The 15,062-nt window shown below is 45.5% G+C and overlaps 1 protein-coding gene and 1 long non-coding RNA gene across 2 annotated transcripts in view; both read right to left on the reverse strand.

Moving 5' to 3' along the window:
* Positions 1-15,062, reverse strand: part of LOC132807614 (zinc finger protein 271-like) — a 34,201-nt gene that overhangs the window by 14,974 nt on the left and 4,165 nt on the right. Inside the window, exons 3-4 of the mRNA XM_060821667.1 lie at positions 14,233-14,380; positions 4,495-4,734 (exon numbers count right to left, since the gene is read on the reverse strand). Coding sequence (XP_060677650.1) covers positions 4,495-4,734; positions 14,233-14,380 — 388 coding nt within the window. The remainder of the gene's footprint in view (positions 1-4,494; positions 4,735-14,232; positions 14,381-15,062) is intronic.
* LOC132807605 (uncharacterized) lies at positions 1,433-11,013 on the reverse strand. Its single transcript, XR_009641975.1, has 3 exons — positions 10,716-11,013; positions 6,810-7,006; positions 1,433-1,944 (listed from the first exon to the last, which is right to left on the reverse strand). It is a non-coding gene; the product is annotated as an uncharacterized LOC132807605 (long non-coding RNA).

Here is a 15,062-nt window from a genome sequence, read left to right on the forward strand (position 1 = left end):
GTGGAGTCAGACCTGTAACCTCTCACGATTCGTCCTGGAGATCGTACTCTTTGAGAGTCTGGAATAAAAAAACTCTTATAGACTGTTTAGTTTAATTTTAGTTATCCCCTTTATTTACCAACAGCTCCACTGATACCGATAAGCTAAACTCGCTAGGTTCTAGTAACCTAGGAGAGTAGGGGGCCAACTCTTCAAGTGCCCTGGCAGGCTACTCTGATGTACTGATACAAAGTGGTTTCCTTTACACAAAGATTTACAAAAACATTGCATGTTCTTAATTCGTAAGGAAGAAAAGTTAATTGACAGGTCACTGTACGCTTGACTAATCACTCCCACAGGCTCTAAGCCATTCATCAGGTGGGAAAAACATACCCAGCCGAGTGAGGTGCCTGCTAGCAAGATAAACTCCTATCATAAAGGGGTATCAGTCTGAGCTAATTGGAGAGTTCCTAACCTTGCACAGGTCACAGGTCAGATACAACTGTTTTCCAAAATGGCTTCTTAGCAGGAGAGCAAACTTTTGATCATAAAATGGCTTGCTGACACATTGTGCCAGAATCTCTTCAATGTTAGGCCTAGAATAATTTCTAAGCGAGGAGCAGACCCCTGCTTTTTAGGCACTGAATCATACGGTACCTGAGGCTGAGATGTTACCAAAAGGTTGCATTTAAACTGATTCATTAGTCTTCGAATTAAACATGCTTTCTTTTCAGGGTTGTGATTCAAATAAGACATAAGATCTGATTAGTTGGAATTGACAGTGGGGCAGTCTGAAAGGTCTGTAGAGTGGTCTGCAAGAACAGCAAGTAAGTTAAAGCTTCAATGTTACGTTTTACAGAGTTCATATTTAATAACTGGTAATGGCTACTCAATACCATCATAAAGTCTCAAAAATGCAATTACGTTCAATCCAAAGCAGGTAAGCACGAAGAGTTAATTTTTTAATGGCTTCGGGAGCCCCAGTGCTATAATGGTTTCTCTGTCACTCTTGTCCTTTTGAACTCTCAAGTCAGGGAGTTATAACAGCAACGGTGTTTTCCCTCGGTTTGCCTAGCTTGCAAGGGGTAATAAGAATCCATTATAATTAACAGTTCCTGACTGTCAATTACAAGGCCTTTGATAGTACTGAATTTCGTTTCGGGGGTCAGAATCAAACGCTGTCATTAATTTCACAAGGGAACAGCCATGAATGTTATCACTGTGTCCTATTTACACAGTTCACTGTTAAGGCAAATGTTCTTAATTGCCTTAGGGTATCCTGTTATCACTTTGTTATCTTCTGCATACCTTGAGTTCTCCACTTTTACCAAGCCTCCCTGCCTGTCTATTTTTTAGTGTGCAGCAAATGTGCTCTATAATTCAACATTACATTTTAGTTTAAATGTTTAAAGACAAGTTTTATGGCTATAGACTTTCTTATTCCCTCCTTTTATTATTTCATGACAACTACTTGGCTTATAATTATTATTAGGGTAAAAAATTAGGTCTGCAGATGCTGGAGATCGCAGTTGAAAATGTGTTGCTGGTTAAAGCACAGCAGGTCAGGCAGCATCCAAGGAATAGGAATAGGAAATTATTAGTCCATCCAGTCAATGTATATTTTCAAATAAGTCAAGTGCCTCCTCTGCCAGGTCATCGTCCAGAGGAGCAGAGTCTGAAAGATACAGGATTTCAGCATGGAAGTTCAGGCACAGAGTTAGAGGGGTAGACAAGGGTCAATTAACCAGATGCTCTTTGGCTTAGGTGAAAAACAATGCACAGTCTATTTCACGCATAAGCAGACGACAGTGTGTATTCCTAGGATGAGTCCAAGGACTATCAGTACATCCCACACGATCCATCCACACAGCGATCATAGCCAGCAAGTAAACTTCCATCCACACGAATCAGGCAACAGTTGGGCAGGTATCTTCCCTGCATCTTGACCCGTTTTGTTGATCACATCTGTGACGTACGTAAGATCAGAACATGGTTTAGTAACAAGTTCATTTATGAGAACACAATCATGGGGAGGATCAGGCAGTTCAAGTGGTTCTTCCTGCAGGAATGTAGCGGGGTAATGTTAGAGCAGTATTTAAAGGAGAGAAATGGATTCAGAAGTAATGAAATCTCATAGCGACTGATACGAACCATAGCGGGGCGCAGAGTATGTTTAGAAATCAGCAAGGATACTGCAGAATGCGAGGTACAGACTTCTACATTTTGATGTAAAGTTATATTAGAGGCAGCCACTACCAGAGTGTGGATGGCAGAGAGAATCTGGGTGCAGAAAGGCATACCTTGAGCAAAAGGATCAAGCTCAGTAGAATAATAGGCAATAGGGCACCAAGAGGAGCCATGTTGCTGGGTGAGAACAGCTGGAGCACAGGTATCAAGGATGGCAACATAAAGATGAAAGTGGCAGTCATACAAACGTCGGCCCAGTGTGGTGCTGAAGAGAGGGTCATTTTAAGCTCCGTAAAGATTTGTAGTTGTTTTGGGGTGAGTTCATACTGTTAAGGCTCATTAGGAACTTAACTTTGTTGGAGGGGGTACAATATAACCACATTGATGTGGATGGTTGAGAAAGGTAGTGGAGTCAGTGTGATTGGACACTTTGTCAGGGCTAGCAAGGAGGTCAATGTTTTGAACTAGGGTAGCGTCTCCAGGAAATTCAAATAATTCAAGCTGGGCTTGAAGAGTCTCTGAAAAGAATGTGGGCGAGTGAATAAACCCTTGAGGTAGGCAAGTCCACGTATATTGGTGGCCCTTAAAAGAAGGCAAAAATGTATTGGGCTATTTGGATGCAAAGGAAGACAAAAGAATGCATGTTGGAGGTCAACGACAGCGAAGATCTTGGCATCTGCTGGAACTTGGCTGAGGATAGTAGCAGGATTGGCAACTGGAGGATTATGAGCTTCAATGATTTTATTTACTTCATGAAGGTCGTGAACGACATTCATGACATCCTGGTTTAGGGATCGGAAAGATAGGTGTATTGACAGAAGAATGGCATGGGACTAGAAGGCCTTGCTGTAGAAATGAATCAATGACGGGTTGAATGCCAGCTTCACCTTCTGGTTTCAGGGGGTATTGAGATATAGATAGGAGGACAGAATTAGCTTTGGTCAAAATGGAATGGGTGGGACCTGAGCAAGGCCCACTTGTGTTTTGGAGTCCACACAGACTCCAGGATATACTGCGTCCTGCAGGCGAGGGTAGGCATGATGATGATGAAGAGGTAAAAACAATGACTGCAGATGCTGGAAACCAGATTCTGGATCAGTGGTGCTGGAAGAGCACAGCAGTTCAGGCAGCATCCAATGAGCAGCGAAATCGCGTTTCGGGCAAAAGCCATGATGATGATGAAGGCTGCCATGGATCAACTAAGGCTGTGCATAAAATAGGATTGATCCTTGAGCAAGCAGCTGAATTTCACAGCAAGTATGATCAGCATGGTCAAAAAGAGTCTTAGCGTCAAAACCTACATCTTGGGCTTTGTGTTCTGGGTTCAAATGAGGGGGCCAATTTTCCAGCTATGAGGGGGAACTGACACGAAAAGAACGCCACCAGCTGGTGACCTGATCTCACCAATCACCCAAGCGTGCTTAGTGCCCAGTAAGGGATTATAACATGTGTTCAAGTCTGAGATCATTCCCAGATGAGTCATAAGCTAAAGTAAGGTGGGGGTGAGGGACGTTATGTAAAATAGGATCAAAAGCGTAAGGATCCAAATCAAATGACCACCATCGAGGAGGCTTTGGTTTGATATTGATGCATTGAACAAAATGAGGTGGATCCTGATTCAGGATACCATCATCATGACATTCAATAGTAATATTTAGAGGACAGAGGAGATCTCTAGCAAGTAGAGGGATATGTAATCCATTAGTAACAACAAAGCAAAAAGGGAATGTGACACAATTTTTCCACACCACTGTCAGAGGGACAGCGTATGCATGTTTATTAGAGAAACCATCAAAACATTGCTGGGTTTCATCATCGTCCGAGATTTGAAAATCAAAAGCATGAGCAAGATGGATGGGAAGTGATGAAACAGTGGCTCCTGTGTCAAACATGAATTCAATATCGTGGCCATTACGGTTAAGAATTAGCATAGGTCCGTCCTCTGGACTGGCGGTAAGTATGGGAAAATTCAAAGCAGGAAGCTGCTCTATACCCGGGAGTCCGTTTTGAAAAGGGTTTTGTGCAGTAAAAGGGGCAACCTGCTGAGGTCACTGGGGAGGGAGACCAGGAGATTGTCTGTTGTTTTTACTCCAGTGATGAACCAGGGACTGCTATGGAAAGGGCAGTTCTTGGACCAATGTCCTGGTTGATTGCAAATGAAACAAAGGTGTAGTTGTTGGGGGACCCTAGGGGGTGGGGGAGGCAGTGAAGAGTAATGAGAGGGTGTATAGGGGCATCATGGACTGTTGGGGAAGGATACATAGGATCACCGCATGGTCCATTGGGATGTTGTGAATACACAGTACCATTTCTACGGTCCTGCCATACTGGACGATAGTATGAGGGTTTCATTTGTTCGCTTGACTGACCTTGCAGACGGAAAGGTCTACTTTGAATCCTGGGTTTAGGTTTAGCCACTGTAGTTTGGTCAATTTCTGTCTTGACCGTGCCAACGGTAGCCTTACTCTTGGGATCCTTTAGTTCCCAGAAGTAACAAACCTCTTGGCTGAATTGTGCACCCTCAGCATCTTGCTCGTGGATGTTGTGGGTTTTAATAGCTTTCTGTACCTGATCAGGTAAGACGGTCATACATATGGCATTAAATTGGGATGATCACCCTTGTAGGTAGTTAGCGTCAACAGAAGAAGCGCTATAGCATTCCTTAAAATGGGTAAGAAACTCCTCAGCCCCTTCGCCCAAGCTGGGTTTACATGTTAAGACTTTACCCACATCAACTACGCGATGCACGCTTGGTGGAGACAGGTAATAATCCAATCTGATAGTTTTGGCCGGGTGCCGGACTACAAGTTGGGTATGATTATTACCTCAAAATTTCTCAGAACTCGCCCATTTTTCAGGTGAAAATCTGCATTCTGAGGTGAACCAGATCTTGGGAGGCATCATTATAAATGGTCTTAGTCCTATTAATGTAATTAACAGATCCCTCAGGATTCCTTCCATAATCTGCAACCTTATTGATAATGCTTGAGAATCATGAGGTTTCCATGGTCGATAAAGATCCATAAATTGGGCTTGTCCCAGATTCAGAGGCTGTGGGTCAGGAACCTCTTCTATTCAGGAAATTTCTTTTTTGCCCTCCCACATCACAGGGTGAGTGCAAGGACCAATATTAAGGTCCTGAGACTTTGATTGCAAATTTAGTTTAGGGGCAGTGGAAATCAAAAGGAGTCTCTTCAATGTTTCTTCCAGATTTTAATTTGAATTGACTCCTAGTACGGTAGGCACCAGGTTTGTGGTAAGCCGAATTCTTATTCGGCATAACAGCTGGGGGAAGGTCTTGAGCCTTGGCACATTCGTCATCAGAGTAAGGGGGGAGGGTTCAGGGAGGGAACCGGAGGTGGTCAGCTGACAGGATGGGAGGCATAAAATATTTCCTCCTTCGAATCAGTATCCCATCCACAAATGGATCAGGATTCTTCAGTAATGGGTCTCTGGAAGAGGGGAGGTTGGGGTATAAGGAACAGTCCTTGTCAGCTTCGTCCTGCCCAGCTGCAATTGCAGTCTGTTGTTTATTCACCAGTTTCCTTTTTCTTTGATGCCCTTGACGTTTCAACGTAGATTCTGAATTTTTAAAAAATTTTCTCCCTTGCCTATTCCAATTCTGCTTCTAAATCATGTGCTTCACATTTATGTTTTAGTTCTGTCCAATTTAGTTCAGATCTTTCCTCAGTTAATGGACTAACTCCCCTTTTAATACAGTTTTGTCTCCATGATGGTTGCATGGATTTTTCCCATTTTTCCTCGAGCTACCCTTTTCCACTCTGATAAGACTTCTTTCTGCTTTCTTCCCTTTCTTTTTTTCCCAAATCCCTTGTTCAATTTTAGTGAATAGAATTAAATCATGTGTGCCTCCTAGAGACCAATCCTTATTCTGTTGAGCAGCTGCAGCTGATATTCTCAATTGTTTCTCATAATTAAGGATACAGACTTGTTATTTCTGTTCAGGGACATTTGTCTTCCACCTTATCTAGGGGCACACTCAGTTATCCTACCTACTTTAAATCTTTGAAAACTACTGATCTACATGGGCTCCAGCCTCACAGAACACAAACATTCACTCGTCAACAAGCAAATGTGCATCCAAACCAAATCTCAAAAGGATTAAACTTTCTGCAAGCCGCAGGGAATCAGTGCTGACTTTCTGTGTCACGCGCGCGCTCCCTCGTACATACACATGAACATGTTAAGAGGAACGAGGCACTCACAGTCCACGTATCTCATAAATCCTGGATGTGGCACATAGTTGTTTAACCAAGTATACAAGAATTGTATCACTGGCCAACTTTCTTTTTATTTTATACATGACAAAAGCAGCAGCCACCCTCTATATTTCATAAACGAAGAACACCCAAACAGAACAAAATCACAACTAACAAACAAGACAAAACAGCAAAGCAAGACAAGCCAAGCTGAACAGATACAGAGAAGATAATCTCGACATAAAACTTTCACTAATCAACAACCCGACAATGAACAATAAGACTAATGATTCCTGCAAAACATTCTCGGTTTTCAGTCCTATGTAAACGATCTCATTTAGGGTTCTGAGAGGGTACCAAGAGAAAAATGGGGGAAAAACACCACACAGATGTAGACAGAGAGTAATCAAGGTACAATTTTACCTTGTGGGTCCATTGGTCTTGAGTCCAACCCTTAGATGGAACTCTTCTTTTCCAGTTTCAGTCAAATGTAGCCCTTGTTGGAACCCTGCTTGCAGCGCCAAATTGATAAAGTACAGATACGAGACAGCCGAGGGAGTCCCTTGTGGACTCAGACCTGTCAGCCTATCTTGGTCCCAGAGATTGTACTCTTTGGAAGTCTGGAATAAAAATAAAACTCTTACAGTTTAGTTTAATTTTAAATTGTCCCCTTCATTAATACCATCACGGTTACAACATAACACCGATACTTATAAGACAATCTAACTGGATTCTATTAACCCAGAAGAGTAGCAATCACTTCTTCCAAGAGCCCTGGCGGGCTACTCTGTGTACTATCTTTATATACAAGTTTTTTACAAAGGCGGTGCTGTTGCAAACAAGCTTTCTTTAAATGAATTTTTTTTTTTTACAAAAGCACTGCATGTTCTGAACTAGACAGATAACAATGAAGGGCAATAATTCGGGAGAGAAGTAATTGATTCCGAGTTTCGTTCTGAGGTCAGAATCAAACACTTTTTCATTTCACAAAGGAACAGCCATGAATGTGATCGCTCAATATCCTGTTTATACAAATTCACTGATGTTAAGGCAAATGTTCTTAATTGCCTTACCCTCCCTGCCGGTCTATTTTCTAGTGTGGAGCAAATGTGTTCTATAATTCAACATTATATTTTAGTCTAAATGCTTAAGGACACATTTTCCTTACAAACATTCTCACGACCCCTTTCAAAGTTTCGTAAGTTCTTTCCTATATCAGGGGGAGCAAAACTTAATGTAGTATTCCAAAAATGCCCTAACCAACATACAGCCACAATATGACCTCACAACTCCTTTATTCAATGCTCTGACCAATAAAGGAAATCATACCAAACGCCTTCTTCATTCGTCTATCTACCTGCAACTCCAAGATCTCTTTGTTCAGCAACACTCCCCTTAACTGTCAATCCTGCCTGGATTGCTCAACCAAAATGCAATACCTCATTTCTCTAAATTAAACTCTGTCTGACATCCTCAGCCTATTGCCCATCCCAAAAATTCTAATTTATAGCAAACTCTCTTTGCTCTCTTATTCCCTAGAAGCTGAAAATCTTCATACCACACACTCCCCCTCTGTTTTCACTTTGCTGAACCGAATCCCTGCTGTACCACATTCTGAAGGGTCAAAATACTGACCAGCCAGGATGAGTGGACGTTGAGAAGATGTTTCCATTGGTAGGAGAGACAAGGAGTTGAGGGTACAGCCTTACAATAAAGGGAAGACCTTTTAGAACAGAGAGAAGGAGAAACCTCTTCAGCCAGACAGTGGTGAATCTATGGAATTCATTGCCATAGACAGCTATGGAGGGCAGGTCGCTGAGGATATTTAAGATTGAGATAGATAGGTTCTTGAGTATCAAGGGGATTGAGGGTTACAGTGAGAAAGTGAAAGGATGGGATTGAGAAACTTATCAGCCACGATTGTGTGGTATGAACAGACCTGATGGGCTGAACAGCCTAATTTCTGCACCTTTGTCAGATGGTCTTTTGCTGTCCTGGGCACAGGGTGTCAGAATTGGGAGCAGGAGTAGACCATTTGGTCTTTCGAGCCTGCACCAGCATTGAACACATCATAACTGGGTATTAGTCTACCTACATCTTGTAAATAGACTGTGACTTTTCTCACTGGAGCACAGGAGGTTGAGAGGTAACCCTATAGAGGTTGTTTAAAATCATGAGGGGATAGATGAGATGAATCGCAGGTATCATTGCCCTCGGGTGGGGGTTTTAAGATTAGGCAGCAAATTTTGAAGGTGAGAGGAGAAAGATTTTAAAAAGTCTTGAGGGGCAGCATTTTTTTTTTAAAAAGAGAGTGGTTTGTGTGTGAAATTATTATCCAGACATTTTCTCACCTTCCCCCCCATAAACATCCACTTCTTTGTTGTTCAAAAATCACCTGAACTCAGCCTTGAATATATTCAATGACTCCTTAACTGCAGGAAGAAATCCCCACTTCTGAACTCAATTCCTCTTGCTAATATACACTTGCTTTGCTCATTGCTCGCTGCACCTGACAAATGGCATTGACTGGTGTACAAGGATGCTGAGGCCCCTTTGTACATCCACACATCATTCCTGATGAAGGGTTCATGCCTGAAATGTCAACTCTCCTGCTCCTGGAATGCGGTTTGACCTGCTGTGCTTTTCCAGCACCACACTTTTCAACTCTGATCTCCAGCATCTGCTGTCCTCACTTTCTCCATAACCCAAAAAAGTACATCAACATTCAAACAATGCACATCCTTTCTGATTTTTTTTTAACATAGCAAAAGCTCTAACTTCACATTGGCCATGTGTTTGCCATTTGTGGTCTTCTCTACATTGGGGAAACTGAGCATAAACTTGGGGAACAGTCCGCAGCCAGGGCCGCAGAGGCTGACCAGACCTGCCAGTCACCACCCATTTTAATTCCCCTTCCCACTCCATTTCTGACATGAACATCTTTGGCCTCCTCCATTGCCACAACGAACCAAATCGCAAATTGGAGGAACAGCACATCTTCCATCTTGGCGGCCTGCAGCTTGGAGGACTCAACATTGAGTTCACCAATTTCAAATAATCTCCCTCACCACCCCTTGAATCTCTTCCCAGCCCATCCCCTCCACCACCAACCAGATTCCTTCCTCCCGGTGACCAACCAACCCTGCCCCCAGCACATCCTTGTTCTGCAGCTCTCCCTACACCCATCCCCAGTCCTGAACAAGGGTGACACCGAAAACATTGACTTGACCTCCTGACACTCCCTGGCTTGCTGCATTCTTCCAGCCCCCTGCCTGTCTATTTTGCCAATTGAGTCACAGACCTGGCCTAACTTTTCCCAAGTCTGTCCACTCCCTGGATTCACTCCCTTTCCTTTCAGTTGCAGCAAGTCAACAATTGAACATCACAATGAAAAATAAATGGAAAAGAGGATGAGAAATGAGAGTGTCGTACTCTTGGTCAATCAAAAGAAAGACTCGCACCTTTTCTGCCAACAGTGAGGAACACACGCAATGTTTCGGTGACACTGGTGAACATGCGCCATGCTTCTTGACACAGGAGCGCACACAATATGCTCAGTGGCGCTGCTGGTATTATTGACAGATTTTAAGTGTCCAAATGCCAATAGGAGAAAAAAAAGGGTAGAGCCACAATTGTTTTCCCCATATGGTACAATATTTTATTGCTTTTCCATCTTGTCTGGCTGCTCAACTTTTTTGACTTTTCCCCAGTGTAGGGGTGAAGTTCAGAACTAGAGAGCAGAGGTGTAGGGTGAGAGCAGAAAGATATAAAAGGTACCTAAGGGACAACTTTTCCATGCAGACGGTGGGGTGGTGTGTGTATGGAATGAGCTGCCAGAGGAAGTGGTGGAGGCTGGTACAATTACAGCACTTAAAAGGATCTGGGTGGGTATATGAATAGGAAGGGTTTAGAGGCATATGAGCCAAGTGCTGGCAAATGGGACGAGATTAATTTAGGATATCTGGTCAGCATGGACGGGTTGGACCAAAGGTGTCTGTTTCCGTGCTGTACAACTCTGACGACTCTAAATAATAAAAAGTATAAGTTGACAAATAACAAACGATATCCATGTTAACAAGGCTTAGCTCACCACATGCTTTACTAACCATTCTCCACAGATCCTATCCCTGCAATGACTGAGGAACAGATGCTGGTGCATCATCTCCTCCACTAGTATTTACACACTAGTCTAAGGAATTGCACAAGTAACAGTGAGGGGTAAACAGCACAAGCGCCAGTAAAAGCAGATGGAAAGTGAGTGTAAAATGTGACTATGACAGGACAGGCCCCACATTCCTTCCCCTCCGTCCCCCCCACAACCTGCCTCACCTTTCACCTCCCGGGCCCAGTACCTTCCAGGTGGCCCCATAGTTGACACAGGGGCCGCCCCACGACCAGTAGAACTCCACCACCCAGGCGGCCGACCAGTTCCCAAACAGGTCCTTAACCCCATCCGCCTCCAGAATGGTCACCGGCTCCTGCCTGCTGTACAGCCGGCCGGTGTGGCCGTGACACAGCAGCTGCACCAGGAAGGCGGCGGTGACCAGTGACGGGGGTCTGCCCCGGGCCGCACGGCGCCATTTTCCTAACGGCCGCCGCTTCCCCGCTCGAGCGACTTCTCCTCCCAACCGCCTTCACCCCCGCGTGACGTCTGCACGGGGGGATGGGCGGGGCCGGGGGAGCCTCACCGTCACCAAGCAACAGCCACCTCGCGCTACAACTGCTCATTCACAAAAACAAACTCTCCTGTCTCGCTCTGCAGCTGCAGGGGGGACACTGCCACGTTTCGAGGAGCCCTGTCTACATTGGGAAAGCTCACGGCTCCATTTAAACAGATATTCCGACATCGAATACAACGATGTTAACTTTCAACTGCGTTCAGGGAACATGTATTTTGCTCTGAGTAAGTCTATTGAGTTTAACTGCAGCATGGCTGTAGTTTTAAACTTGTTTGCTTTCCTGAACAGCTAGGTTTAAATGTTTTATTCGTTAGAAGAACCAAAATTAGTGATAGTTCACATATCCACCCTGAAATGGGGTGGGTAACTGGATCGAGTGGGTAGGCGCCATACTAAGTTTAACTTTGGGGACAGCCTTTGAGCTGCATATGAACAAACTGCTTACATGTTGCACTTATCGACTGCTAAATATCGGCTCTTGTTATCTTAACACTTAGCCTTCTGATTGGACATTGCAAAGGTTCACCTCCCGCCCACACCCCGCCAGCACCCTTCCCAAGGGTCAGACCCTCCCTCTCTCCAGGCACACAGTCTGAATAATTGACGAAGCAAAATTCACTGTCAAATCCCATCAACATGGAAGATCCCAGCCCACCCTACCTCCCACTCTGTACCCAACCCATCCAAAAACCACAAAACATCATCTCATCTTTAAAAAACAAAAGAAAAACTGGACCGCATCAAAACGTTCAACAACGGTCAACGCTATGACTGTTACACAACACTTTACGGAGCTACATTTCAACTCGAGTTCGTTTGCAACCCCTCATGAGAGTTCACATTAAAAGCTCATTGTACCAAATCAACGGCATGCCACAGCTCTCTGGAATTCAGCGGAATTCTTCCTGGTATCCCTCATGTTTTCTGGTGTTTTTGAGAAAGGAGACCCTCCCGTTAGCTTCGCCTTCAGATCTCCTTGGCTACGCCCAAAGTTTCGGCTGATCAGTTCAAGCACAGGGTCGCAGCCTTTTCTTGCTAAGCTCAGCTGGCTTAAACGTTAGCAACGCCTCTGGTTCCCGTTGGGATTTACGCTCCCGAGCGCAGACCTGGCCCGCAGCCTGTAGTCCCACAGTGCCTGCTGACTGCAAACTGCCCTTCTGTCAGCAAAAATACAAACACGACGGGGACAGTGTTCATTTCGCTATTCTCAATGTCAACTCTGACCCCACGAAAGGGTCTCTTTTCAGGGGCGGGCATGTCAATTGCCTACTTGGGGTTTGGTGAAATGTCTCAACAAGTGTTTCCGTTTGTCTATATTTACAAGAATTCTAACCCCAACTAGACATTTACATGTAAAATCTAAGAATTATGCAACGTGACACATGAAAGCATGATGAGGAGCATCTCCTGTGTCCTCTCTCAGCTCAGAGAAGACTTAAACCCCGCTCCCCCCTGTAACATTCCTCCAGGTGACAAAAGGAACTTAACGCAGGCGGATTACAAGGGGTTGCTCAGTGGGCACAGCGCCAAGGGACCCGGGTTCAATTCCAGCCTCAGGGGCGACTGTCCGTATGGAGTTTGCACATTTCCAGCCTGCGCCTGCGAGGGTTTTCTCCGGGTGCTCCGGCTTCCTCCCACAATCCAAAGATGCGTAGGAGAGGGTGGATTGGCTATGCTAAATTAGCCATAGTACCTAGGGATGTGTACGTGAGGGTGGATTGGCCATGCTAAATTACCCATAGTACTGTTAGGACGGAATTTGTCCTTGCATGTTCGTTTTAGGAGGAGAGACAACAGACGCTCAATTGTTTGGCACAAGCAGACTTTATTGCAGAATCGTAGCTGATACAGTGAATCACCCTGCATTCACTGGAGAAGGCACGTTCTGCCTTCCCCTCCCAAATCTGCTCCTGATATACTCTTTGCTAAGCAGAGCTTCGCGGAGCTACTAAGCATTGCCTTATTAGGACATTTCGCGTTTGCTAGGCGTTGGCAGCTGAGCTGGTCACGTAAGCAACAGTTTCGATTTCCCAAGCAGCAGCTACAGCTACAGTTTCGATTCCCCAAACAGCAGCTATAGCTCCACCCTCCCTTGACCTATTTTATCCTAACAGTACCCAGGGATATGTAGGATTGGGTAATTGAGCATGGCCAATCTACCCTAACCTACACATCCCTGGGTACTATGGGTAATTTAGCATGGCCAATCTACCCTAACCTACACATCCCTGGACACTATGGGTAATTTAGCATGGCCAATCCATCCTTAGTGTAGGATTGGCCAGGCTAAATTGTCCTATAGTATCCAGGGATGTGCAGGTTTGGGTGGATTGGTCAGGCTAAATTACCCATAGTGTCCAGGGTTGTGTAGGTGAGGGTGGATTGGCCATGCTAAATTGTCCTATAGTATCCAGGGATGTGCAGGTTTGGGTGGACTGGCCGTGCTAAATTACATAGTGTTTGGGGATGTGCAGGTTAGGGGGCATTGGCCATGCTAAATTACCCATAGTGCCCAGGGATGTGTAGGCTAGGTGGGTTAGCCAATGGGAATTGCAGGGTTACAGGCAGAGGTCTGGGTGAGGTGTGGGTTGGATGGGCTGAAGGGCCTATTCCTACACTGCAGGGGTTCTAAGCGTGAGATGAGGTGCTTGACGGAAACGATGGGGAAGAGGCAGTGAAAACACAACGAGACCGTTTGAAAGTGGGAGCATGACAGGAGGGGGTGGGTAAATGGGATGTGGTGAGGGAGGGGGCTTAGGAGAGAAAGAGACACAGAAAGAGAGGGTCACACACAGATGCAACTGGTGAAAGAGGGGAAGATTGTGATAGGTTCAGATAAGGTGGAGGAAGAAAAGCTGTTCCCTATTCACTGATAGTGACAAGGTCAGGGGCGGCCTGAAGTTCAGGGGTTTGAGCAGGAGAGGGGGAAAACAGAGGAAAAACAGGTTTACCCAGCAAGCAGCAATATGCTGGAATCCGCTGTCACCTCAGAGAGACAGACAGACGCAGAGGCAGATGCAGAGAGAGAGACACAGAGAGAGACAGAGACGGGGAGGTAATCAGATGAATGGCCTCCCTGTGCTGTGAGATCCAAAAGGAGCACGCGAGCAGCTGCCCCAGTGTTTCTGGCGGTCTGAGGCATCTCCCCCTCGCTCCATTACTGGTACCGCTCTCCCGTCCCGTTGGCACCCTCCCGGTGAACGGCCCACTCTCCCAATGCACTCAAGCTGCCCGTTCCCCTCCCGGGGGCTGGAAGAGGACGGAACAGCCCGTTCCGGAGCGGGGCTCGGGAACGCTGCCCATGTCCGCGACGTCCTTTCCGAGAAAGGAAACAAAAAGGACAACAGACAGGGGACCACCCGCATCAACGGGAATGACAACATTTCACCCTCAGACAAGGCTTTGTCAAGAGATGTACAGCACGGAAACAGACCCTTCGGTCTAACCCGTCCATACCGACCAAATATCCCAACCCAAACTAGTCCCACCTGCCAGCACCCGGCCCATATCCCTCCAAACCCTTCCTATTCATATACCCATCCAAATGCCTCTTAAATGTTGCAATTGTACCAGCCTCCACCACATCCTCTGGCAGCTCATTCCATACACACACCACCTTCTGCATGAAAAAGTTGCCCTGTAGGTCTCTTTTATATCTTCCCCTCTCACCCTAAACCTATGCCCTCTAGTTCTGGATTCCCCAACCCCAGGGAAAAGACTTTGCCTATTTATCCTATCCATGCCCCTCAATTTTGTAAACCTCTATAAGGTCATCCCTCAGCCTCCGACGCTCCAGGGAAAACAGCCCCAGCCTGTTCAGCCTCTCCCTGTAGCTCAGATCCTCCAACCCTGTCAACATACTTGTAAATCTTTTCTGAACCCTTCCAAGTTTCGCAACAGCGGGGAGACCCAGAAATGGAAAAGACTGAAGGGGGAAGTCAGCGGTAAATCTTTTGAAGAGGTTACAAAGGAGAGACCTCTGTCTGCAGCGGGAATG

This window comes from Hemiscyllium ocellatum (genome assembly GCF_020745735.1).
Source record: "Hemiscyllium ocellatum isolate sHemOce1 chromosome 27 unlocalized genomic scaffold, sHemOce1.pat.X.cur. SUPER_27_unloc_19, whole genome shotgun sequence".
Classification (NCBI taxonomy): Eukaryota; Metazoa; Chordata; class Chondrichthyes; order Orectolobiformes; family Hemiscylliidae; genus Hemiscyllium; species Hemiscyllium ocellatum.